Source organism: Diadema antillarum, unplaced genomic scaffold (assembly GCF_040938485.1).
Source record: "Diadema antillarum isolate AM-2024a unplaced genomic scaffold, OU_Dant_1.0 seq00000693_RagTag, whole genome shotgun sequence".
Lineage (NCBI taxonomy): Eukaryota > Metazoa > Echinodermata > Echinoidea > Diadematoida > Diadematidae > Diadema > Diadema antillarum.
This window is the reverse complement of record NW_027271598.1, coordinates 2,671,691-2,696,359: the sequence shown is the minus strand read 5'-3', so window position 1 is coordinate 2,696,359 and position 24,669 is coordinate 2,671,691. Positions and strand designations below refer to the sequence as shown.

At 38.7% G+C, this 24,669-nt stretch overlaps 1 protein-coding gene across 1 annotated transcript; it reads left to right on the top strand.

Annotated features, from left to right (window-relative positions):
* The first annotated feature begins 222 nt into the window (after positions 1-222).
* LOC139737487 (uncharacterized) lies at positions 223-24,096 on the top strand. The gene is made up of 13 exons (XM_071648161.1): positions 223-337; positions 6,185-6,324; positions 7,050-7,115; positions 8,467-8,751; positions 9,612-9,714; positions 10,475-10,540; positions 11,377-11,631; positions 12,055-12,173; positions 13,988-14,070; positions 14,578-14,773; positions 15,344-15,733; positions 18,594-18,596; positions 23,921-24,096. The coding sequence occupies exons 1-13, from the start codon at positions 234-236 to the stop codon at positions 23,995-23,997; spliced, it is 1,887 nt and encodes a 628-aa protein (XP_071504262.1). The 5' UTR covers positions 223-233; the 3' UTR covers positions 23,998-24,096.
* Positions 24,097-24,669: the final 573 nt, after the last annotated feature.

Below are 24,669 nucleotides of genomic sequence, written 5' to 3'. Positions count from 1 at the left end.
GCTGGTGAAACCACAGTAGCTGAGCGAGCTGTAGTAAACACCGGCGGCACCCACGAACTATCCACTCTGTTTACCATCCGGATTTTGAACGGTTACGGTTAAAACGGATCTCACTCATCGCACGTGTGCTCTGTGCGCGTAAGCGCGCGGGCGTGTGCTCTCGTTTCTGTATTCGTACGTACATAACCGAACCGGTGAGCGCTCCCTCTAACATCAGTGCAAGACTTTCGAAGATGGCGGGCGCCAGTGGTTTCAAATTTGGAGGTGCGACTGCGACTGCTGCACCTGCAGCCAGCGGAGGACTTGGAGGATTTTCCTTTGGAAGTGGCAGTGGAGGGTAAACTTTCCTTACCTTTAATGGGATTCAGTTTAACCAGAGTTCTAGCAAAGTAGCAAAGCAATGAACACGCGCTTTCTCAAAGCCAGGACAGTGTATTGTTATACAGCCAAACACAGCAGGCCACACGTTTCACGCGTGTCTTTATCCAGCCACGTAACAAGCGTGTGGTTGTATCCATGGCCAAAGTGGCTTCATACAACTTGTCTTCTTTGACGTTAATCTGGCCCATTTTAGCATGCACAATTTATTGAGTTGTTCAAACCTTTAGACGCCTAGATGTGCAACAGTTTATTAAAGTGCCAGTGGAACACTTGCTAAAGTCACATGTTACTTGTTCTAATCCTACTTTATCTTTACTACAAGTCAATTGTAATTCCCAAATTGTCATGTCCACTCATGATTTTTTTTTTACTCTTATATAATCCTACCATAGCAGCCATAAAGCACTGTTAGCGAGGCCGTAGAATCTATGTTTAACCATTTTAGTGTGGAATGTAGTGTACTTTCGCACCTCCTCCTCAAATGATTTTGAAACATGCACAAAACTCACCCTAGTTATTAAGTAACCTAAATTAATTGCATCCGAGTCTCCAAAGTAAATAGTAAATACAATAGAAGTTAAGTTTTAAAACTTTTAGTTTTACAAGTGTTTGGAATATCTCGATCGCTTGAAATGATGCTCTGTATGTACACAAGCAATTGACACAGAGTCCACAGTACAATTAAATACGTTCAGTGCATGTGCATGCCGTACGGTTCGATCGTTTAATCTGAATGTAGCGATCACAGCGGCTTTTTCTATCTATGGTGTCTTTAAAAACCTAAAATTTGTTTTTCCCTTTTCCTCAGCGAAGTCTTGCGGTAGCGGTTGTAGATCTAGAAACTTCAAATAATTGTACATGTGTCTTTGTAGCTTCTTTACAAAGCGGTTGAGTGCATGCAGTCCTTTATTTCTCTTTCTTTTCTATCTTTTCTCTTTTCATTGTCAGGTAGACCTACGTATTGCCAACTTTCCCTTCCGTCCTATTAATCTTTTGTGTGTGTGTGTGTGTGGGGGGGGGGGGTTCTACTAATTCTAGATTGCCTCACTTTCTCAATTTCCTATGCAATTTTACTTTTTGTCTAATTGTTCTTTGATTCCTTCATTGGTTATCAATCCTTACCTTTCCATTATATTTCCTTTCCAATATCTTTTTCCTACATGTATGTCTCGTTCTGATGTACCATTTTATTTCCTTTTCAACCTGTATAATTCTTTCTTTCCTTCCTATTCATCTTTGCTTTCATTCAAGTTTGATTCATCTCTCGTTCTGTTCTATACCCCTTTGTACCTAGTGCATTTTTTTGTTTTCTTCTGTGCTTTCCACTTTTCTTTTCAAATATAACCATCGCTCGCTTGTTTTAGTTGGCAGAAAGTTGGCAGAGTTTCTCTTCTTCTTTCTTGCCATTATCTTTTATTTATATTTTAAGCGTACTTTCTATTCTGTAAACTTTTGTTTCAATTTTTTCCAGGTTTGCATCTGTAGTATCTGTGTATTCATTTCCTTCCCTCTTTTTCTTCCTTTTTATATTCTTTTACCATTGTCGTATAACCACATTTTTCACAATCTTCTTTCATTCACACACGTACCCTCACACCCCCCCCCCCCCACACACACACACATACACACAGCACGAACAACAACCCCAAATCAGTCGCTTCCATAAGACTCGGTACAAGCTGAGGAAAAGGCAGAAAAACAGGTTTGTCTTTATAAAGATACCATAGAAGAACTTGCTGTAAATGGCTATGAGATTGCTACATTGAGATCAATCCCTGCTTGCTGCAGTGGCGTGAACCCTGAATGTTTGTATGACCATGCTGTCAACGGCGTAGCCAGGATTTCATCTTAGGGGGGGCGGTTAGTCTGCGAGGGAGCGAAGCGACCGAGCCCGAGCGAGCGGAGCGAGCGAGGGGGGAGGGTGTGGGAGGGGGGTTTCCCCCCTCCCACGGTAAGAACTTTTTGCATTTTGATGTTGTAAATGGTGCAATTTGATGCATGTTTTTGCGCGTTTTATCGACGTGAAACAGTCCCACTTGTTTATGGTAGCAGTTTATTTTGATGTAGATGATTATTGAACAATTTGCCTATAAAAGGGTATAATCTAGATACACTTCTTGTATTAATTCTTTTCACTGACTATCATGAACGCGACTGAACCCGAGCGAGCGGAGTGAGCGAGGGGGTAGGGGAGGGTGTGGGAGGGGGGTGTCCCCCCTCCCACGGTAAGAACTTTTTGCATTTTGATGTTGCAAATGGTGCAATTTGATGCATGTTTTTGCGCGTTTTATCGACGTGAAACAGTCCCACTTGTTTAAGGTATATAATATAGCAGTATATTTTAGTGTAGATTATTATTGAACAATTTGCCTATAAAATGGTATGATTTAAATACACTTCTTGTATTAATTCTTTTCATTGAATATCATGAACGCGACTGAACCCTAGCGAGCGGAGCGAGCGAGGGGGGAGGGGAGGGTGTGGAAGGGGGGTTTCCCCCATCCCACGGTAAGAACTTTTTGCATTTTGATTTTGCAATGGTGCAATTTGATGCATGTTTTTGCGCGTTTTATAAACGTGAAACAGTCCCATACTTGTTTAAGGTAGCAGTATATTTTAGTGTTGATTATTATTGAACAATTTGCCTATAGAATGGTATAATTCAAACACACTTCTTGTATTAATTCTTTTCACTGAATATCATGAACGCGACTGAACCCGAGCGAGCGGAGCGAGCGAAGGGGGAGGGGAGGGTGTGGGAGGGGGGTTTCCCCCTCCCACGATAAGAACTTTTTGCATTTTGATATTGCAAATGGCGCAATTTGATGCATGTTTTTGCGCGTTTTATCGACGTGAAACAGTCCTGCTTTTTTAAGGTAGCAGTATATTTTAGTGTAGATTATTATTGAACAATTTGCCTATAAAATGATATAATTTAAATACACTTCTTGTATTAATTCTTTTCACTGAATATCATGAACGCGACTGAACCCGAGCGAGTGGAGCGAGCGAAGGGGGAGGGGAGGGTGTGGGAGGGGGGTATCCCCCCTCCCACGGTGAGAACTTTTTCCATTTTGATGTTGCAAATGGTGCAATTTGATGCATGCTTTTGCGTGTTTTAACGAGTTGAAACAGTCCCACTTGTTTAATGTTGCAGTGTATTTTAGTGTAGATTATTATTGAATAATTTTCCTATAAAATGGTATAATTTAAATACACTTCTTGTATTAATTCTTTTCACTGAATATCATGAACGCGACTGAACCAGAGCGAGTGGAGCGAGCGAAGGGGGAGGGGAGGGTGTGGGAGGGGGGTGTCCCCCCTCCCACGGTGAGAACTTTTTCCATTTTGATGTTGCAAATGGTGCAATTTGATGCATGCTTTTGCGTGTTTTAACGAGTTGAAACAGTCCCACTTGTTTAATGTTGCAGTGTATTTTAGTGTAGATTATTATTGAATAATTTTCCTATAAAATGGTATAATTTGAATACACTAAAAGTCTTCTTGTATTAATTCTTACAGTACACTGAATATCATGAACGCTGTCTGTTCAGCAATCAAACAGAAAAAGCATGCACACGAGGCTGTAGATAGGGGCATATCCCCTGCCACACGAAGGGGATTTTGCGTTTTCAGACCTGAAATTCAGCGATCTGGTGCAAATTTTTGGTGCAATACTTTTTCATCGAAGTGTTAAAATCACGGAATTTAGCTCTTATTCCGAATGTGCACCATCTGTGTGTATGTATAAAGTCTAGTGAGGTAGAGCTTTGGGGAAGGGGGATTCCCCCTCCCGCTCGTGGAGCTTTTGCGTTTTTAGAACTGAAATAAAGCGATCTGGGTATAGCCACAGTCTACGTCTATGCGTGGCGGGGGGGTGGGGGCGAGCAGGGAGAAGGCGTGGGCGAGTGTTATCTCCACCCTTCCCTTCCGATGGAGCTTTTGCCTTTTCAAGGTTGAAATTGAGATATCTCCTATACGCATTGATGAAATCAACATTTGGGAAATCACCAAAAAAAAAAAAAAAAACTGATGGGGGGGGGGGCTGAGGGAGGAAAGGGTCGATTAAAAGGGAAAATTCCCCTTTTACATGAGGGAACCTTGATTTTTCGGAATATAAGTGATAAGTCTTGTGCACTCAGAATTATTCATAATTTTTTGTAAATCTAAAAAGTGTACTTAGCTAGGGAAAGAGACACAGAGGGGAAGGGTTTGGGAGGGGGATACCCCCTCCCAAGCACGAGAGATTTTGCATATTTTGAATTGAAATTCAACGATCTGGTGCACACTTTGAGTGAAATATTCAAAAAAAAATATCTTATTTGATGAAAGGTTGCAAAGGAGACCCGCTTCATGTGCATGCATACAGTATACACGCATTTTTTTTTCCGCCTCCCAAATCCCCGGTCCAAATCTTAGGGGGGGCGACCGCCCCCATCGCCCCCCCCTGGCTACGCCAGTGCATGCTGTGCCGTCTGCTCCTGTGCAACGCAGTTATCGCAGAGAGAACTTGCCTGATCAGATGCCTTGCGAACTTGTGTGTGCAGGGACAGGGCTGTGCTGCGTTCAGCATATTCCAACAATTGTAAAAGTGTCAAAACAGTGATAGTTCCATTTCTACTGGACTTGGGTCTCGTTCAGATGCAAATATTTGTGGTTGTTGGCTGTTTAGATTGAGTTTGTGCAAGTTTGGAGATCGATTGATGAGGAGGTGCGGAAGTACACTAGCGCCCTTTTAAAAAAGTAACAAAAAATTGGAAAAATTCATTTTAGCAACAGCCACCCAATTAAAAAAAAAAATGACTATGCATACATTTCGTATACAAACAGCTTGGAATGATGTATCATATATACCAATAATATATCAACTATATGAATCAAGATTAAAGTTTTTATCATCTGTACTCTATTCCTGTCATATAAAACAATGAACCTATGCAAACACATGTGCTGCCATCAACATATTCCAACAAGTGTAAATGTGTCAAATGGTGTAAGTTCCATTTCTAGTGGACTTTGGTCTCATTCAGATGCAAATATTTGTGGTTGTTAGATATTTAGGTTGAGTTTGTGCACGTTTGGTGACCAATTGTTTAGGAGGCGTGAAAGTACACTAGTGCCCTTAAAAGTTAAAAAAAAAAAAAAAAAAAAGATATTGGAAGACTTCCTTTTGCAACAGCCATCCAATAAAAAAAAAAAAATACATGTAATTGTACATACAAACAGCTTGGAAAAATGTAGATGGCAATGATATATCAACTATATATCAAGATTAAAGCTTTTGTATACTCTATACTAAATACTTTTATGCTGTATTCCTGTCATAGCAATGAGCCCATGCGTACCGGTAAGCAACATGTAGCAAGGGTGGGGTAGTGTAGTTAGGCTAACCGACCAATTTGTAGCCTGCTCGGTCGCCGCTGAAATTTTGGCACCGCCCAGCAGTTTTTGGAGATGTCGAGCAGGCTATAAAACCAGATCATAAGTTGCTTCTGACATTTTGTCACTATTTAGTTTTCAGTGACATTCACCATGATTTCACTCACACTCTTGGAAAGCATTGAAGTTTTGGTAATCATGAAGTAAATACATACATGTATGCACACTTTGTGGGTCTCTGCTGCAGCATTTCCCAATGGAATCAGAATTTGACGATAAAAAATGGGGAAAAACTTGATAAATCTATTGCACTCTGAAACACATGTATAGTTCAATTGATCAATTTGATTTGGCACAATGCTGCCTACTGAGTACTATGTTACATGTGCATGTGTGACTCTCTGCCCTGCCTCTCCATGCGTAGTGCAACATCTACAGCCGGTTCCCTCAATTTCAACCCTACCGGAAGTACCCAGGCACCGACAGGTATAGCTACAGGATTCAACTTGGGGGGCACAACTACTACATCGGGTCTGTCAGGCGGTTTGCTGCTGGGAGGAACTGGTAAGGCATCTGATGATGATTTGCTTCTGTGCCAAGATATGACATTCTTTGCAAAATTAAGCTCTGAACTCATAATAGAACAAGAAGAAAAAATGAGTGTTGTGATCCAGCTAAACTGACAAATGAAATGCACAATGTAGGAAGTAAGGTAAAAATCATTGTGATTGTTACTGCTTCAAAGATTATTTTCTCTTATGAATTACATGAGCGAAGTTTAGATCTACTGTGAGGTGAAAGGACGATCACACATGTGCCATCAGCCACTTGTCATGCCTGTTGGGGACTTGATTATTGTGGCCGCTACCACTTTTGCAGAGAAATGGTACTGTGTGCTGTCTAGATCTTATCAAAATAGCTCATACCTGTTCATGCGCAACAAATGTGTCACAGATGTATGATAACAAAGGAAGGATCAAGAAAGACAAAGAATATTCGGGTTGTCTTTGAAACAAAGCTTTTCATATCCTTCTGTGCTTATGAAGCTGGATTTTCCATGCATAAGTATATGCTTTCATACATTTTAGACAAATTCTATACAAGATTTGATATACAGTGGTAAGCACCCAAGTGATCATCATTCAGAAGAGCCATCAGTCTGAATGTAGTGATCAGCTGTGTGTAGTAATCCCTTTGCAATCTCCATAGAGCAGACTTTGTATGCATGTTTGATTGAAGACAACACCCAATACCATTTCCACCTCCTCTCCTTCCTTGACTCGTTCCAGCCACCACTAGCACTATACAACAGAAGAGTTTTTCATTTGCAACACCAACAGCAACAACATCTGCAGGTGAGAAACAAGAGTTCACTATTTTGGCTTGTATCAGCATTTCTACAATGCCCAATGTTTAAAATAGATAGAGGGGGCTGTTCAGTAGTGACCAGCATTGGCATTTTTCTCTACGAGTTTTAGAACCAAGGAAGATCAATGAATTTGCAGTGTTAGACACACTGTGGGTTTTCAAACATCCAAACTGCATTCTTGCAAAAGTGTACAACAAAAGTGCTAGTAAATGGCAGTGATAAATGGTACATGACCCTGTGATGACCACAATAAGAAGCCCAGGCTTTAGATTGTCTCCCAGACATATTGCACTATACCCACAACATACATTGTACCTCAGCAATCCAGCTCTCATGCAGGGTGTTTAATATCATGAACAGGCGCATGAGCATAATTTTTATATATCTTTATATGTATAATTTTGCTAATGTTTTGAAGGAAAAATTGTCTATGTGAAATTCATGAAACAAAAGCACCTGTCTAATCATTCACAATTTTTAACAAGATTTGATATAAAAGCTGGTGATGGTATTCAAGGCGTCAGTGAGTCACTTTTTTGTGTGTGACATGGCTTCTGGTGGGCATACAGTGTTTGTTGAACAAGACTGAAATTATGATGTGAAGTATGATGTATAATACTTTGTCAATTGGGACTTGTATGATATTTCATGAGTGGTTGAAGTGGCAATTAAGAACTGCAGTTACACAATAAGAAGAAAAAAATCAACACTTTTTGATAGAAAGATTAGTGATTTCCCACTGTGGATACCCTTTACAACACATTTGTGTTATGAGAAGCAATATCTTTGTGAACTGTTGATTTATTAGTAGATATTAGTTGACTGACAAAATTGAGGGGGGAAAAAACCCACACCAAAAACCTAGCAAAATATACCATGTATGCAGTGTTCAGTTCTGTGGATTATAGCTAATTGTTAGTGTACTTTCACACTGCGTCATTTCTTGTTTAACCCTTTAGCATCTACACAGACCACAGTCACACCTGTAAAAACACCTTAACAACTACCGGCGCCAGCTGCTCCGTTTGTGTGTCGGTGCTTATGTGTGGGAAGCGTTACGTGGATTTGATAAATCATATGATTAACCTGTATCACCCTCTTCTGCAATGTAATCTGATTGAATTTATTAATGCAATCAGTCATCTAAACCTGTACTTGTAAACAATGTAATTTCATTATTTTCTTCATTTAGTAGAAGTAGAGATTGGCAGAAATCTCATGGTGCTAAAGCATTGATACAACTTTGTCTCTTAGGTTAATTCCTTATTAGCTTTTAGCCTTGTTATAATATGAAGCATTAGAAAGTACAAAAGATGGCCTTATTCTCATTCTTGCAGGAACAGGTCTTGGCCTGGCTCCATTAGGGGGTTTGGGCGGTGGAACTAAACCTGCCTCAGCTGGGCCTGGTCTGACATTAGGATCAGGAACAGGGCTGTCACTTGGTGGTGCACTAGGAGGAACAAGCACTGGGACTGGACTGTCTCTTGGAGGAACATCAACAGGTACTGGTCTGACATTTGGTGGTGCTAAAACAGGAACTGGGCTCACTCTTGGCAAAACAACAGCATCCTCTGGCCTTACACTTGGTGGGGCAACTACAAGTACATCTGGTCTTAATTTGGGTAAAGTACCAATAACTTACAATCCTAATGTCAATTCTGAGATACATGTATAAGTACTTAAGTTAATAAATTCATTTATCAATGAACTTATTAATTAATCAGTCTATCTATTAGGTCATTGATTCCTTGGAGTTAATTATATCATTAGTGATGCATAAGATGGTCTGTGGAAGTCGTGCTGAAGTGATGAGAAGTGCCGAGCCAGCATGGTTTGCTCCCCCAGGAAACATGTAGTGTTTGTTGTTTTTGTGCGGTCCTAACAGTTGATAGGTATGGATAATGTGCTACTACTTACCTGACAATCATCAGAAAGCAAGATGATAGTGTCTTGATCGTATAAAAGCAGCATCGTTGTTCAGCTAGCAGCGCTTCTCTTTGCCAGTATGTTTTGTATGCGATGACATGCAAGATGCTGATTCAGATGGTGCCTTTTTGGTCCAAGTGTTGTTACAAAGAGAACTCAGCTTGGCGCACTGCACCAGCAGTGATGGATTTAGCTGAAAGGAAGAGATCACGCTTAGGAGTGACTTGACAGACCTGCACTTACAATATGTAGTGATGCAACTTTGAATAGCTTACAACATTCAATACTCACACACACACACACACACACACACACACACACACACACAGGCACATACATGTATAACCATAGAAATGTGTCATTTTCCGGAAATATTGGAAAACTTTATGAAAGCAAAATGCTTTTAAAGATAAACCTAGCATCAAATATACTATCTACTACTTCCTGAGTGTGCATCCTTTGATTACAAATGTAGCATGTTGATTTAACTTATTTCACATACTAGATAATTTTTATTGTCAATATCATTTGTGTTGTCACTTTCCTTCTATTGTAGGTGTTGTTGCACCAACAGCAAAGATAGGGCTAGGTGGTATCAACCCATCAGCACTTTCTACATCATCAACAGCAACATCAGGCACAACTTCAGACTCCACAAGGTAAGAGTCCGGGATCAAGAAGTAGAAGTTTGTTGTTGTTGTTGTTGTTGTTTTTGTTTTTGTTGTTGTTGTTGTTTTTGTTTTTGTTTTTGTTTTTGTTTTTAATCATTATTACACAAAGTCCTAACAAGACCAAAATGACAGGAAAGATACAAATCAAGGATACATGTATGTAGTGAGGTGCATCATCACACTGTATTCATGCTTTCTCCTCCTCATTTTTAGAATTTCGGGACTAGATTTTATTCTTGAGTGCTTAGTAAAACTGAATGTAGTCGCTGTTATTCCCATCGTATTTGTCAAACAGCATAGCATATTGGGAAAGAGTCTAATACCAATGCATTGCAAATCTGAAGTACCTTTAGATTCTATAAGACTTGTTCGTGCTCTATGGTAACAATTAAATTTCCTGCTTTTGCCTTTATTTCCCCCCCCCCCCAAAAAAAAAAAAAAGTTCTGAACTTGAGAAAACAAGAAAAAAAGAGACTAAACATGAGATCTCTGTTATTGCAAGCAATGTTTGTCCATCCGCCCAGCCAAAGACTGAAAGTATAACATGAGCTCATGAAACTTGTGTTTTGCTGTAAGGTGCACTGCATGCTCATCTATATGTTCACATCGTTTCTTCAAGAATATGAAAGCTATCCAGTTCCTGTTATCAGTGCAAACACACATCGCATGAAACACAAGTAGAATTATGTGATTTATTCAGCAACGCGAAAGTTGATTTAATCTTTGACCCTCATTTTACTCACTTTAGCAAAAGCCAGGATGTAAAGGAGACTGACCTTCCGCAGCCCATATACCAGAATGTCCAGTCATTCAAGTGAGTGCATTTGCCGCCCCAACATTTACTAAAGCTATTCTTGCACAAGCAGATGTGCAGCTGTGACTAATTGTGTGTGTGTGTGTGTGTGTGTGTGTGTGTGTGTGTGTGTGTGTGTATTACTGTCATTTACTGCAGGACTCTGATTAGCTCAGTAAACAACATCTGTGTCAATAGATGGCTTTGCTTTGATTGTGTTTCTGCTCTGGGAGTTGCCTTTTCGAAGCACCTGTTGATAATAGGTGATGCTTGTGAAGTGTGAAAAAGTGCTGACATCGAGTCGCTTTTCCAAATTGAAATACCATCAATCATTGACCCGATGGAGTTTGTATGGTGTACTGTAAACAAGATTATTAAATCGTATTCCACATATCACTTATTTTTATCATTCACAAATGTTTAGCTACCAGCAAGTGTAGATAACAAATATCCTAGTTTACATAGCACGTATGCCCCTATATAAAATGATAATCAACCTATCTTCGTAGTGTTTTCACTTCTTACTGTTTTTTGTCAGGTTTCCACTGATCTGGACCTGATAAGCATTCATTTCAAGCAGCTTTTTTTTAAAGGGTTTTAAACTTTCCCTTTTCTATAGAATCACTGGACAGCCATGCAAGGGAAATAATTGTCAAACATATTTGTAGTTTATAGGGAAAGAAAAACAGATAAGGCCAGAAGGGAAAGGAGTTGCCATACACATGTTTATAAAGAGGAAGCTAACATAACCATCTCATTGGACAAAGTCAGAGGCAAATGTAAGCTGTAGACAGAGTCTAACTTGGGATACACTGCTTCATTCTCTGCACTACTTTGTATCACATCTTAAACTCCAGGGAGTATGTGAAGAAGCAGAAGGCGACCCGCGAGGAGATCCTGCGCTTCTCCGACAAGCCGCTGCACCGGATCCGGGAGGAGACGGCGGCCCTCCACCAGCTGCTGCGACAGGCGAGCAGCAGTCTCCAGCGCAACGCGGCCGCCGTGCGCAAGCTGAAGGAGCAGGCAGCCCAGCAGCTGAAGGATGTGGAGATCGCCCAGCGGACCAGAAAGATCCCTGCTGCCCTGCAGGTGGAATACTTTGCACCGGACGAGTATGTCTCAACATCCATGCTTCTTTCTAGTCTCATCATTAATCACTGAATTAGTTCAGTTTCAGAGTATAAAGAACAGTAGACACTCTCAAAATAATATGAAGAAAACTTGAGACTCTTGCAGTATACTCGGAACTATAATGACCACTTTTTGAAGAGTAAAAAATGTCTAATCATTTCATACACTTCATCTTAGAGGTAAAGCCAAGTAGAATTCAGGTTACATGATGAGAATTTTCATGAGGTTTAGAGATTGTTAGCATGACTTGAGTTTTAATCCTTATCACACAAATCTGACCAGTTCATGAGTTGTCCCATATTTCCAATTCCAGTACTTCTGCAAAATCCTATCTGCCTGGAAGTCACAAGGATTGACGTACATTTTGAAGCAACTCCTTGTCAAAACACACTCAAATCCCTCAGGTACTTCCAGCGTCTTGTGGGTCAGTTTGCTGAGGACATGGTGCTGTGTCGGCGGCAGATTGAGCAGATGGAGAGCTTTATGACGGCAATGGACCGGGGGTCATCCTTTTCACCCCAAGGTGTGTTCTTCCATCTCTCCCTACTTCTCCCATGTCTGTCTGTCTGTATTCCTTTATTCCATTATTTCTATCTTTCTATCTTTCTTTTTGTGAGACACATTGTGGGAGCTTGGCGCCTTTGAATGTTTCTACAGATAAATGGCGCTATAAAAATGCTCTTTCATCATCATCATCATCATCATCAACAACATCATCATCAACATCCTCATCATCCTCATCATCATCTTTCTTTCTCTCCATATCTCCCCTCCTTCCTAGTCTTCTGTTTCATGTAAGTAGTACCATGATGCAGTTGTGGACACATTAGATTGAAATTTTGATTAAATTGTGATTTTACTGCTAAATTGCATATCTTATGATTGTTTGGGGTGAAGAACTGGTGTACTTACAAAGCAGAATATTCTGTATTACTCATCAAGATAGCCCACTAGTTGCATACATAGGGCCTGATGACAACATTTGATGTGAATATGTTGTGGAGGTCAAAACACACATCCTTACAATTGTAACTCATTTTGTCAGTATTTGGCGCTCCTTACTGCAAAGGGTCTGTCAGATCTTTATTTTAGGCACACCCACTGTAATGATTTGTTCAAATAAGTGCTGTCTCAGTATGATGTAGTTTGCCATCTATTCTTCAAAGGTCAAATACAGAAATATGATCTGCCCTCAACCTTTGTCTATGTGAGCAAAGGATGTCTTCCAGCTATTTCTCACACAAGTTGAACCTATTGGCCCGACTTCACAAGGATGGTTTAAATTGAAATCATGGTTTCAATTTAGACCATGGTCTAAAATAAGCGTGAAATAGGCATACTTTTGACATGTGCGTATCAATGCGCATTTGTTACTGGACATCTGTTGCCGTACCCAATCGTGTCAATTGTATTTACGCAGAAAAAATTTGCATAAACCATGGTTTAAAGTTGTACCACCTTTGTGAATTAGGACTATAGTGTTAACCCTAAAAAGACTGGGCTATTTTGGTAGCTCGAAAGACTGGGGGGGGGGGGCCTAAAGGGCCCCCCTTAAGATCTCGGCCGTGGATCGCGCGATCGCCGCGGAAATTTGCACAATGGTAGTGTGCGATGTAATCTACAAGATCGTATATTTAAATTTTCCAAAATAGTCTTCTTTTATTTTATTTTGATTAATTATGCTAATTTATGCGAGAAACCAGACTTTTTTATCTAAATCAGTAAATAAAGCTCCAAAAGTGCTCATTTTTGGTCTAGATATTCTTTGTAGCATTCTTAGCAAATGTACTTAACAAAAAAATCGGTATCAAAATTAATTTCTTATCTATTTTATTGTTTTATGAATTTCTTATGTATTTCTTTGTTTTTTCGACCTTTTGTTTCTGTTGTTTTTTTCAGCAAAATTTGTGGCAGACCCTTTTTGAAGCATAATACTACTAAAACAAATTGATTTTAGCCATTGAGAGTAAAAATACGCATATTTATATGAACCATGTGATAAAACTCAATTTGTATTGACTTTGTACACAAAATCACATTTTTGAGCCATTTTCGGTCTCATGTGCATGTACAAAAAGTTATGTAACTTCAGAACCGTACCCCCGGGCGTCACAAATTTGGTGTCAAAATGTGCGGGAAACTCGAAAGAAAAAAGTCATAGAGCATCGTGGCGAGAGCATTGCGTGTTGCTGAGTAATCGCGCGAAATGTCGAGGGGGGGGGCCTTTTAGGCCCCCCCCCCCCAGTCTTTTTAGGGTTAAGCCTACCAGCACAGGCAAGTACAAAGACCCTGGAATTCAAACATGTTTGATTCCTATGTCATCTTTTATCCCCTCAGAGTTGTCCACCATCATGGTGAAGCTGAATGAGACTTTTGTGGCTCTGGCCGCCCAGCTACAAGGCATCCATGAAATTGTAAAGGTAGGTGTCACATTGCCGTGTGAAACACTGATGGCGGTACTCTGGGAGTGATATCTGCGCCATAATTGTTCAAGTTCGAGTTCATGTTCAAACTTATTTCATTTTTCTACGTTAAAATAATACATAAACATAAATCCCACTTTCTTCATTGACAGAAATAATGCATGTAAATTTGTACAGAGAAAACAATAATTGAAAACTTACAGTAGGAATACATTGCAATGGTTGTTGAAGTAACGGAAGTGAAACAACTGTCAATATGCACTGTGTGAAAAAAAATGGAGGGACCCACTATGACTAAAAAGACAAAGTTTGTAGAGTGTGGACCCCTCTTGGATAAAAAATAATGTCAAATTGTCACAAAGAGGTGACTGCAATTGTTTTAGGTGTATATTGTGTATATATGTGTTGTGAGTGAACGTGAAAGTGCTTTAGCACAGGCTGCAAAGACAACAGAGAGAAAACAATGATTTAATCTGAGCTAAATCCAACTGATCACACCCTCAGGCTCAGAAGGAGCAGTACCTCAACTACCGCCGAGTGTACCAGGGCGATCACGAGGACGTGTTCTCGGCCCGCCGCAAGGCAGCCGCGAGGCAGTCCAAGGCCCAGGCCCAGTCCAGAGGCCCTCAGGCTTTCTCGCAGTTCTCCAACATGGCGCTGTTCATGGCCACAGCTATGCACTTTGCCCAGAAACCAACAGGTAAAGGAGGAGTTCAAGCTTAGAGGTGCAGTCAAACCAGATATTTTCTGATTGTATCAAGACTACCAAAATTGATAGTTTTCGTGGCAGTTTGTGTACAATTGAGTTTCGGATCGGGATCAACGTAAACGATCCCCAAAGGATATGCTTTTTCTTCATAGTCTCAAAGAGTGTAACATCCATCACATATAAACTACTGTAAACATGGAAGTATTCCACGGTGTGAAAATTTTCATGAATTTCCCACTCTGCTTTACTGGTGCAAGAAATAACACAACTATTTTGGGGAGAAAATCAATTATGTACAGAAATACTCTCATCTGTGGATTAACTGAATTTGGCTCTTTGCGTGAAAAAACTTTACCAAAAAGATCAATTGCATAAAAATGTTTACTCTTCCGAATGTCATTTTAAGTCGAATATTGTTCGCACAATCTTATTTTTTCTACTTCTTTGATACTGTATTTGGAGATAGATATAATAGAATTGTGTGACTAGTCAAAGCATATGTACAGGGGAACAATGGCCAGAGAAATGACATTGAATTATCAAGTTTTTCTTGGTTTTCAGCAGGCATGGCTGGTGGTTTACAAACGGGTCTCGGTACCACAACAGGACTGGGTGGCACCACAACCGGTTTGGGTGGTGCCGCCACAGGACTTGGCGGTGGAACAGGCCTGGGCGGTGGAACAGGCTTGGGCTTTGGTGGAGGCACCTCCGGCTTTGGTACCGGCCTCCAGAGCAAAGGCTTTGGCACGGGAACAGGTGGTTTTGGCACCGGTACCGGAGGACTTGGGACCGGTCTGGGAGGAACATCCACATTCGGCACCGGTGGAACTGGTCTCTTTGGGAGCAAGCCGGCTGCAACCACCGCAACCCCTGGTCTCACCTTTGGTGGCAGCTTAAGTGCAGGAGCGATAGGAAGCACTTCTGGTGGCTTCGGATTTGGGAGCACTCCAGGTATGTAACACCACAATGGTGGCATCCCCCAAATTTTGTAGGAGGCTATTTCTAATAAAGTCCCAATTTAATAGGTTTGGCTCAAGTGTTGTAAACTCAGTATTCACAAGTTGATAATATGATTTGGTGGGTTGATTTGTTTCTTTAGTTGACCTGTTGTGAAAGCAGGAAGCATCCATGGCTAGTTGCATTGTCTTAATCAGTTTTCTAGTAATGAATGTACATTGTATGATTTAAAGCAGTGAAATTTATGGTAGTAGCCTTGTTATCTCGAGCCCCTCCAGTGTCCAGGAAATGTCGCTTGTGTAGGGCAATTGGCATCAGAATAGTACACGTAATCCAAAGAAACTGTCCCATTTTGCTATCAGCAATGTAAATTTGCATAAAATATCCTGTTTTCTCTCTAGTCTTAAATTCTTATCATTTTCTGTGTGACAAAGCACCAATTCTCTTTCAAGATTCTACTGCATTTATCAATTCATTGTGGAAACCACGCTGATCAAATTGACTAGACAACATAGAATCAAACAAGCAGGATGATTAAAGTTTCAGTGGAATTAGACATGACATGAGAAATGTTATTACAGTTTTTTAAAGTGTCACATGTGTTCTTGAGATGGTAATTCTGGTCACAACAGTTTGCAAATTAGGGAAGACAATGTAATTGCCCCTACTCTTCATCTGTTTTGTGCATGAAAGTAAAAAAGTCATGTTTTGGTTGGTAATTTAGCAACTATTTAACTATAGAACATGTGATGTGGTCACCTAATTTTATGTGCACTCATACATTTGTGGCCAATCTATTTCATGAAAGCAAAGGAAAATGTAAAATTCATAAACCTTGTTATATCTCATTTCAATCTAGTCCTTATCATCTTGTTTGTTTGATTGATAATTCTGGAAACACTGAAATGTGGAGTTTTGATTTTGAGCAATAATGAGGCCCTTCCCATTAGAGAACACCCTCCTCATACCATGTTTTCAATCTGTTAAATTGTTCAAGGACAAGTTCACAGTAATATACATGTGGATTGAGTGAATGCAGAGCATATATCTGTGGAACACATCCGTGAAAGTTTGAGGGAAATCAGACAATCTATTCAAATTTTATGGATTTTTGCAGTTTCTGCACAGTTGCTTCTAGATGAGAAGACTACTACAGCTTTATGATGTCATATGCATAGAACAATGTAAGGAAAATGTAAAGAGAATTCCACAAAATTTCATTTTTTGGAAAAAAGCACACATCCTCTCAACTTGTTACTGACGTAAATTAAGGGTAATATCATACCCCTACCTTCTGAAAGAGGCAAGTCAATTGCCCTTATATTATGCAAGAAAAGTGAAAATATGTTGAATTTTCTTCTTTTTTTTCACATTGTTCTACGCATATGACATCACAAGCTGTAGCAGTCCTCTCCAGCGATGGTGGCACTGAAGCTTCATAAATTCATGACTTTTGAGCAAATAGTCTAATTTTCCTCAAAATTTCACTGATATGTTCTACTAATAAATTGCTGCATTCTCTCAATCCACATGTATATTGAGGTGAACTTGTCCTTTAAGATGTGAGAACTGTAAGGAGAATATACTCCAGATTGGAAATTATATAGCAGTAGTGTGGGCAAACAAAAGCCTCAGTTGAGAGAAAGTTGAGCAAGGTCACATAGGTGTTCTGAATATTCCTATTCTACATGAGTAAGTCACCCGATAGAATGTCTGACAGTAGTCACCTTGTCCAGTGGGCACATCTCTGTAGGCATTTATGGTCTCTAGACCTTGCCTGTTTATTTTGTGAAATATCACTCGATAAACTTAAGATTTTCTTTAGAAAAAATTTTTACCCAATGACTCCGAAGGCTATTTGTATTTTATGTCTTCTTAGACAGAGAGATATGATTCTTTCACACCAATTCCAGGAAATCTCATTTTGTCTTTGGTGTTATTGAAAGTGCAAAACAAGTGAGGCTTTAGGAAAAGCAAAATTATGGTCGTATGACATTTACAGCTACATGTATTTTGAGGTCCACAAAAGATGCCATATGAGCTAATTTTTGTTCAAACTGTTGTTACCTCAGTGATACTCGCTCAACTTTTCTCAAATCTTTGCTATCTGTTGCTCTGATTCTACATATTTTCATCAAAGTGAACTTAATCTGTCTGCTAAATATTCCTCAAAGTATAATTGACAGCATTACTTTTTCCAAACTAAAGTGTGATGGTTTCGGTAGTGCTAAATCAGAGGTGTTGGAGTGTTTGCGTGTGTGTGTGTGTGTGTTTGTGTATCTATGTATGTGAACTGTATGTATGTACAACGTATGTGGAAGAGGGGATTTGGGGGAATATACAGCAGTCACAGCCCAAACCAAGTCCACAGTATACAACTGTAGTTTGATTTCTCATGGTTTGGGAGGATGAGGTCAGTTGAGTTTCGACTAAAGAGGGGCAGGGACAACTTCTGTTTAAGAAGAGACTGGTATGATACATGCTGTGACTATAAAAAGCTGATATCACAAGATGACGATTCGTTTTGCAGTGATGGTCTCTTTACCCAACCATTCTCTTCTTAAACATCGATATTAGATTAGTCTGTGACAAATGTCCAGCTGCTCTCTGCAAAGAATGATACCACTACATAAAATGAAAGTTACCTCTGGTGATGTATCAGGCAATTCATAATATATCCTCTTTATTTGAAATTTGTCATCTTTAATATCTGTGGAGGATGATTTAGTGAGGGCTTTGACAAATAGTAAAACATTACCAATTGAAAGCTAGTTTTAGTCATATTTTGAGCCTCTACTGTACACCACAGGTCTGCCTTTGAAAGGATAGCTGTTAAATATTGCCCAGTTTCCAGCTGGTGTTTGATTTGTTTGCGACGAACAGACACATGCTATTTTCAAACAAACTGAATGAGCTGCACTTCAACACAGCCCGATTCTTCTTAAGAGCATCTTTTCGAGAAAGGCTGTGCCGTGTTGCACCTGCATCTTTTCCTCAAATAGATAATTATAGATTTCTTTCATGTCAAAGACGTCATCTACATGCTTGTTCTGTCCACTTGTTACGCCTTAGTAGCTACTCTGTCATAGGACACCTTTGTCTTTAGTTCCTTTTTCTGAAGAAAAAAATACTTGTACTATCTTATTGAGAGAGAACACAAAAAATAGCACATATGTTTTAAAAAAAAAATATGAGTAATTCATATACTTTGGGTGCACTCAGAAGAGATTGCTCTTTTGTATTTTCTAGCTTTTCATTCATTTTAAGTGGGTACAATCATGCCATACATCCCAAAGACATGGTTATGATATTCTGTACTTTCTTGAAAAAAGTTTATTCAATGCGCTTAGATTTGTATATATGCTATTACTATTGCAATTCCTCTTTCAGCTCAATATGATGCATAAAGATTACTCTGCCCCGGTTGATTCTGTGTTGTGAAAGTTTAACACCACATTGTCCCAAGCATGGCAAAGTTTGAGAATTTTTGCCTTGCAAAGTTTCAGAAGATTTGGTAAAAGGCCTTGAAATTCAATGATCTGTGCATGGCACCTACATTGAGCAGTGCTTATTTAAAGATGTTTAGAGAAATAAAGTTTTCTGGCTTTCATACAGAAAATACCACAGAGAAATAAACAGAAATTCTTACCCCATATTATACTCCATCGGTAGCTAATTCTATATTTAATTTATTGCACACTGTATATTAAATGCTGGAAAAAAAGTGATTCCAGTGTTTGAAAGTGTAAAAGAATGTGTAAGCAGAGTGTATAGGCAGTTTTGTAATTCAACCAGTCTTCAAATATCCTTTTATTATCTGGTAATATGGTAAATGCCTGTTATACTACAAAGAGGTCTTGCCTTTGTTATCCAGCCACTGGAATAGACTTTGAAGCCAGTTACTTTGCCATCTTCACCTTTTATGTTCAGTACCTTCTAATCTCTTTGACTGCATGCAAACTTGAATAGTTAGCTCTTATAGTTGTCTATCTATGTCTTCTGGATCAACGTTTTTGTTCCCTTCCTGTCAAAACATTTCAGCCCCAACGTTCAAGAAATTGTAGCGCAGCGCTATACGGCTAAAGTTTACCTCCATTGGTAGGTTCATTAAACCCAAAACTTAATGGTTTATGGCATTGGTATTCCCACAACTTTCCTTTTTATTCACTTGTAAAGTTCCCAGTATATTTCCGGGTAGCAAATATCAGTTGGTTCCATGCTCTCTTCTCATGTATTTAGAAGAAAAAACGAACAAATGTAATTTGTTTATTATTGTTATTTATTCTTCTCAGTTTCTGTCCTATCAAACGCATGCTTCACCTTTTGGTGGTGTTTAGTTTCCATTGTCTTGCTTTGTGCATCATGTAGATTATTTCTTCTTTTTTTTTTAGCATTATTGTTAATTTTGGAATTGAAGGAGAATGAGGCAACAATGTCACTAACTCAATTTTTCAGCCTATTTGCAGTTTCTCATCAATCTTACACCAAAAATGTTATGCATGATCATGAGCTTACCTATAACATGCTGTCTCCTTTAGTACACCACAGTGCTGTGTATAACCTTTCCTCCAAACCTAACTGTACCGAATGTAACAGCTGTAATATTACTAATGATTAATGTCTCCAACTTTTCAATCATGTAGAAACTTATGGAGCACAACTTTGATCATATAGAAACTTATACAGCACATTTTTTTTCTCTCTCTTAAACAATGTTCTCCTTTCTGGATATGGCTGGGACTGTACTTTTTTTTTCGTCATTACATCTCTTGTTAAAAGAAGGTCAATATGGCAGTCAAATAGTGTGAATTATTGTTATTATTATTTTTATTACCATTATTATTATTTTCATTATTATTATTATTATTATTATTATTATTATTATTATTATTATTATTATTATTATTATTATTATTATTATTATTATTATTTAATTTATGTTGTTCTGTAGTATGGCATTCTACCTTACACTTATGATAAGTCTGTCTTGTTCTGTGTGAGATATGATACAACTCGATGTATTTGCACTGTCTATTTATGGGTATGTTACAGTTTTGGAAGGAATAATGGTATATGCATCATGTGAATAAATTTTCCTAATTGAAAGGAAAAATATTATCCTGTACTCAATTATTCAGCTCCTCTGAAAAATAATTCATTTCAGGAGTTTCCAGAATGACAACACTTACTTGAAGGACAATAACTTGACATTTTTATAAGCAAAGAAGAACTTTTGGTCATTTCCTGTTTACACAACCTTTCATTCCTTTTTGCGAGAGGCATTTATTATTGCTATGCAGTTTACCGTGAATCATGTGTCTCCACTTCAATTTGAGCACTTCCAAAACTGTACTATTTTTTCCCCTATATTGATGGATGAATGCTTGTGGTAATGGGAGTTGTACATTTTCTTGTGTCTGTGTTTCAGAGAAATGTTGTGACAGTACCATTAGTGGTTGTTTGTGTTGTTGTTGATTGATGCAATTTCTTTCCCTGTTTGATGGATTCTTTTAAGTGTCGCCGTCTCTTTCCGATTTGCATCTTGTACGTGAATTGACTTTGAACACTGGGAGTGAATCTGTAATGTGTTTTCCCATGCTATTGTGGATGTGTCATGGTGGTCCATTTGGTTCGAGTATATTTTGTAGTTAGTTTTTGGCTTTTTCTCCATGGAAAGGTTCTTTTTCATTAACACCTCTCCTGTGGTCTACTGTTTGCCTGCCAATGAAGTTGATCTATTCATATGTATGTAGCTCGTGTCCTTGCAAAATAATTGTTTAACCGTTGTGATTTTACTTATTTGTGGAAGTCCAGTGTGTGGTAGAGACTTCTGGACACAGCCAATTTCCAAGATGGTTCTCATCAGTAGAAATACATGATGCTAATAAAAATGCACACATAATCTTCCATGGTTGACATACATTTGTATTTGCAATTTCAAACAGACAACATGCCAGTCACCATGGAATCGAAATGCTTGTCACAAAACATAAACATGCACAAATGTATTCGTGCATTTTTTTTTTCCATTTTAAAAACATTGCTATCCAACTCTCCAGTTAGAGCTATTGAGTGGTAAATTGCTTGTAAATCATGCATTTGTCAAAGCCATCCCCCATTTGTTTTATTTGGTGCATAAATGTGATCAGAAGACAGAGAACAGTTATGTAGAATCAAAGAAGTTTCTTGAAGAGTGGGATAAATCAAAATGAGGCATGAGGTGCCAATTAGATATAGCCCACTTTCATGAAAGGGTAAATAAAAAGTTCATAGCTTGTGCTACAAAAAGAAAATAAAAGTAAAATCATTTATGTAAACTTTGACATGCAGATTAAATGTCTCAAAATGCCATAAATGTTATAATCAAGGTTACATTCTTTCCTGTAGAGGCAGATGAATGATTTATGAGCAATACAAGTGCAATGTATTTGGACCAGTCAGCTCACTGATCACACTAACTGTATTGAAATACCCATTTGGTCCTCAATACATTCTGAATATTTCTTTTCAAATTTTACTATTTTTCTTTTTAATACTGGTGTTGCTGCTACAGCAGAACTGATCTTTAAAATAACACTTTAATATGTGAGATACATTCTCCACAAATGGTATGCTGTCAATACTGCAGTGGTGAAGGATTGTTTTTAATGATAATGCACATCCATTTACACAATAGGAACATGAATTGAAATTTGCAGTGTTATATTCCCAGCACATCAAGCAGGATATGATGGCCTTTGTAGCAATTGATTGTCCTTCTTCTTGTATCGCAGTCTTTTTAGCTTGAACCTTAGGTATGTCAGGTTGTATTGATCAAACGGTATTCATCTTCATCAAATCTATGCGATGTGTAATCAAAATGAAAAATGCCCATCCAGAACTGGATTTCTCATGCCCACATGTGTACATGAATTTCTTGCCCGCCCACTTTTTAACACTCTCTTCACCATGTTGATCCATTCTCCTCTGTATGAATTTGTTCATCTGCTCACTGACCTCATGCATTCTTCCCTCTCGCTCTTCTTTCACGACCTTTCTATGCCGTTGTATGGAAATCTGTGCGTTTGTCTGTTTTACCCTTCCTTCGCATTCTGTTCCTATCTCTTTCCATGCCGTTGGCCCATCATGCTGTTCTCACATGTTGTACACTTCAGCACGTTGCATATAATTGGAGATTAGCACTACGAGCCTTGTACTCCATCCCAGCATTCTCAATGATTCATCTCCTCCTTGGAACAGAATTACACACATTTACACGTGCATTGCCAAATTGAAAATCATCAGCAGACTATTCACAGTTAACATGAGTTCTTTTTTCTTTCTTTTATTTTCTTACATGGCCGCACCATGTTTAAAACTGAATTCATTACTGTAGCAAGCAAATAGTTGTGGATGTTTCAGTGATATCAGATGTAGTGTGAGAAAGTTATGAAATGTTCCAAATTTCCAGTGATTTCACAAAACAGTAATATTTCTTGCAAGAACATATGCACAGTAGAAGAGGCAGTGAAATCTTAATGTCAAAACTCTGTTCATGGTTTATACTAAAAAAAGGTAAAGACCATGTCTTTGGTTGATAATCTAGCAATTGGCAACCTTTCCCCCTTAATAGACATGATCAACAGCTTTTTACAATACTTCTACAATATTTTAGTGTGAAAGATACAATGTACTCTCAATTCATTTTAAAAAAACCACAAAATTCTGAAAAGACAGTGTACACAGTGGGTCAATCAGTGAAATGCAAAGCAGTGACATAATCACCTCCTTCTTTGCAATGCGGTTTTGACCTGTATCACCATTTTGAGAAATCATATGAAACTTGAAATCTCATAACCCTCTTATTTTATGTTCAATTCTCATCAAACGTTTACCATTCAGTTTGTGTGTGTGTACTCAATGTATTGAATTCAACTAAGGATGAGGAGTTTCATTCTGCAAGATGTTATGTATTAAAACCTTATAGGCTAGTAAAGGAAAGATTGTTTTTGGAGCAGCAAAATTGAAAAGGTCATGTTCAAGAGGGGTCCTAGAAAAGAGACAACTTTAATACAACAAAAAGATTCTTGAGTCCAACAAACGGCATACCCTCTCCAGATGATTTTATCAGTGCAGTGCCTGCAGGAATCCAAGATGTAATCAAGGTTTCCTCTGTTTGTATCTATTGTCTGTGCATGCCAGGTTCTTCCTTTGGGACAACTACGACGGGCAAACCACTGCAGCTTCAGAAGCCCCCAAGCAAACATCGAAAGAGATAGAATGAGAGATTGAAACAGGGCCGTGGGGGGAGGGGGTGAATTGCCCAAATTATCCTCTGGCACAAACGTTGTCTGTGCTCCGAAAAAGAAAAAAAGAAAAAAAAAGACCAAAGGAACTGTTTAACAACATTACCAGTGTAGAACATTGGAGCTGTATGGTCCTACTTCTTACCAGTATCTTTGATATTGTGTTGAAATGTGGCGATAAAAAAGAAATGCAGTCAAAAATGATCATCAATGTTCCCCCCCCCCCCCAGGGAAAAAAAAAGAGGTAAAAAATATAGGACCACATTAACTATACTCATTTTTCTCAGACAATAGTGTTAAAATGAGCCATTTTGAAAAGAAAGAAGATGAGTAGCATGATTATATTTGTTGATATTTATATATTGATATATACAGTGGTTATATGCTCAAGTGTTTTTATCTACACAAACATCATAATATAGCTCAGCTCCTGAAGTTTAATGTTTTTTTCTTCAATCAAGCCAACAAGAATCAAACAGTCTCTTTCAGACAACTGTAAACTGTCCCTCTTTTTTGCAGAGAGGTGATGATGACCAGAAGTTTGTATGAGAGTCTAGAGTATGTTTCATTCTGCCTCGTGATAGAGCCAATATGTTTTATCAACATGTTACCGTCATTATATCGTAACTCCTGCAGGGTTATAAC

Coding starts and splice junctions, on each gene's coding strand:
- LOC139737487 (XM_071648161.1), top strand. CDS start 234: ATGGCGGGCGCCAGTGGTTTCAAATTTGGAGGTGCGACTGCGACTGCT. Junction 338..6,184: donor TTTGGAAGTGGCAGTGGAGG/GTAAACTTTCCT, acceptor CTCCATGCGTAG/TGCAACATCTACAGCCGGTT. Junction 7,116..8,466: donor AACAGCAACAACATCTGCAG/GTGAGAAACAAG, acceptor TCATTCTTGCAG/GAACAGGTCTTGGCCTGGCT.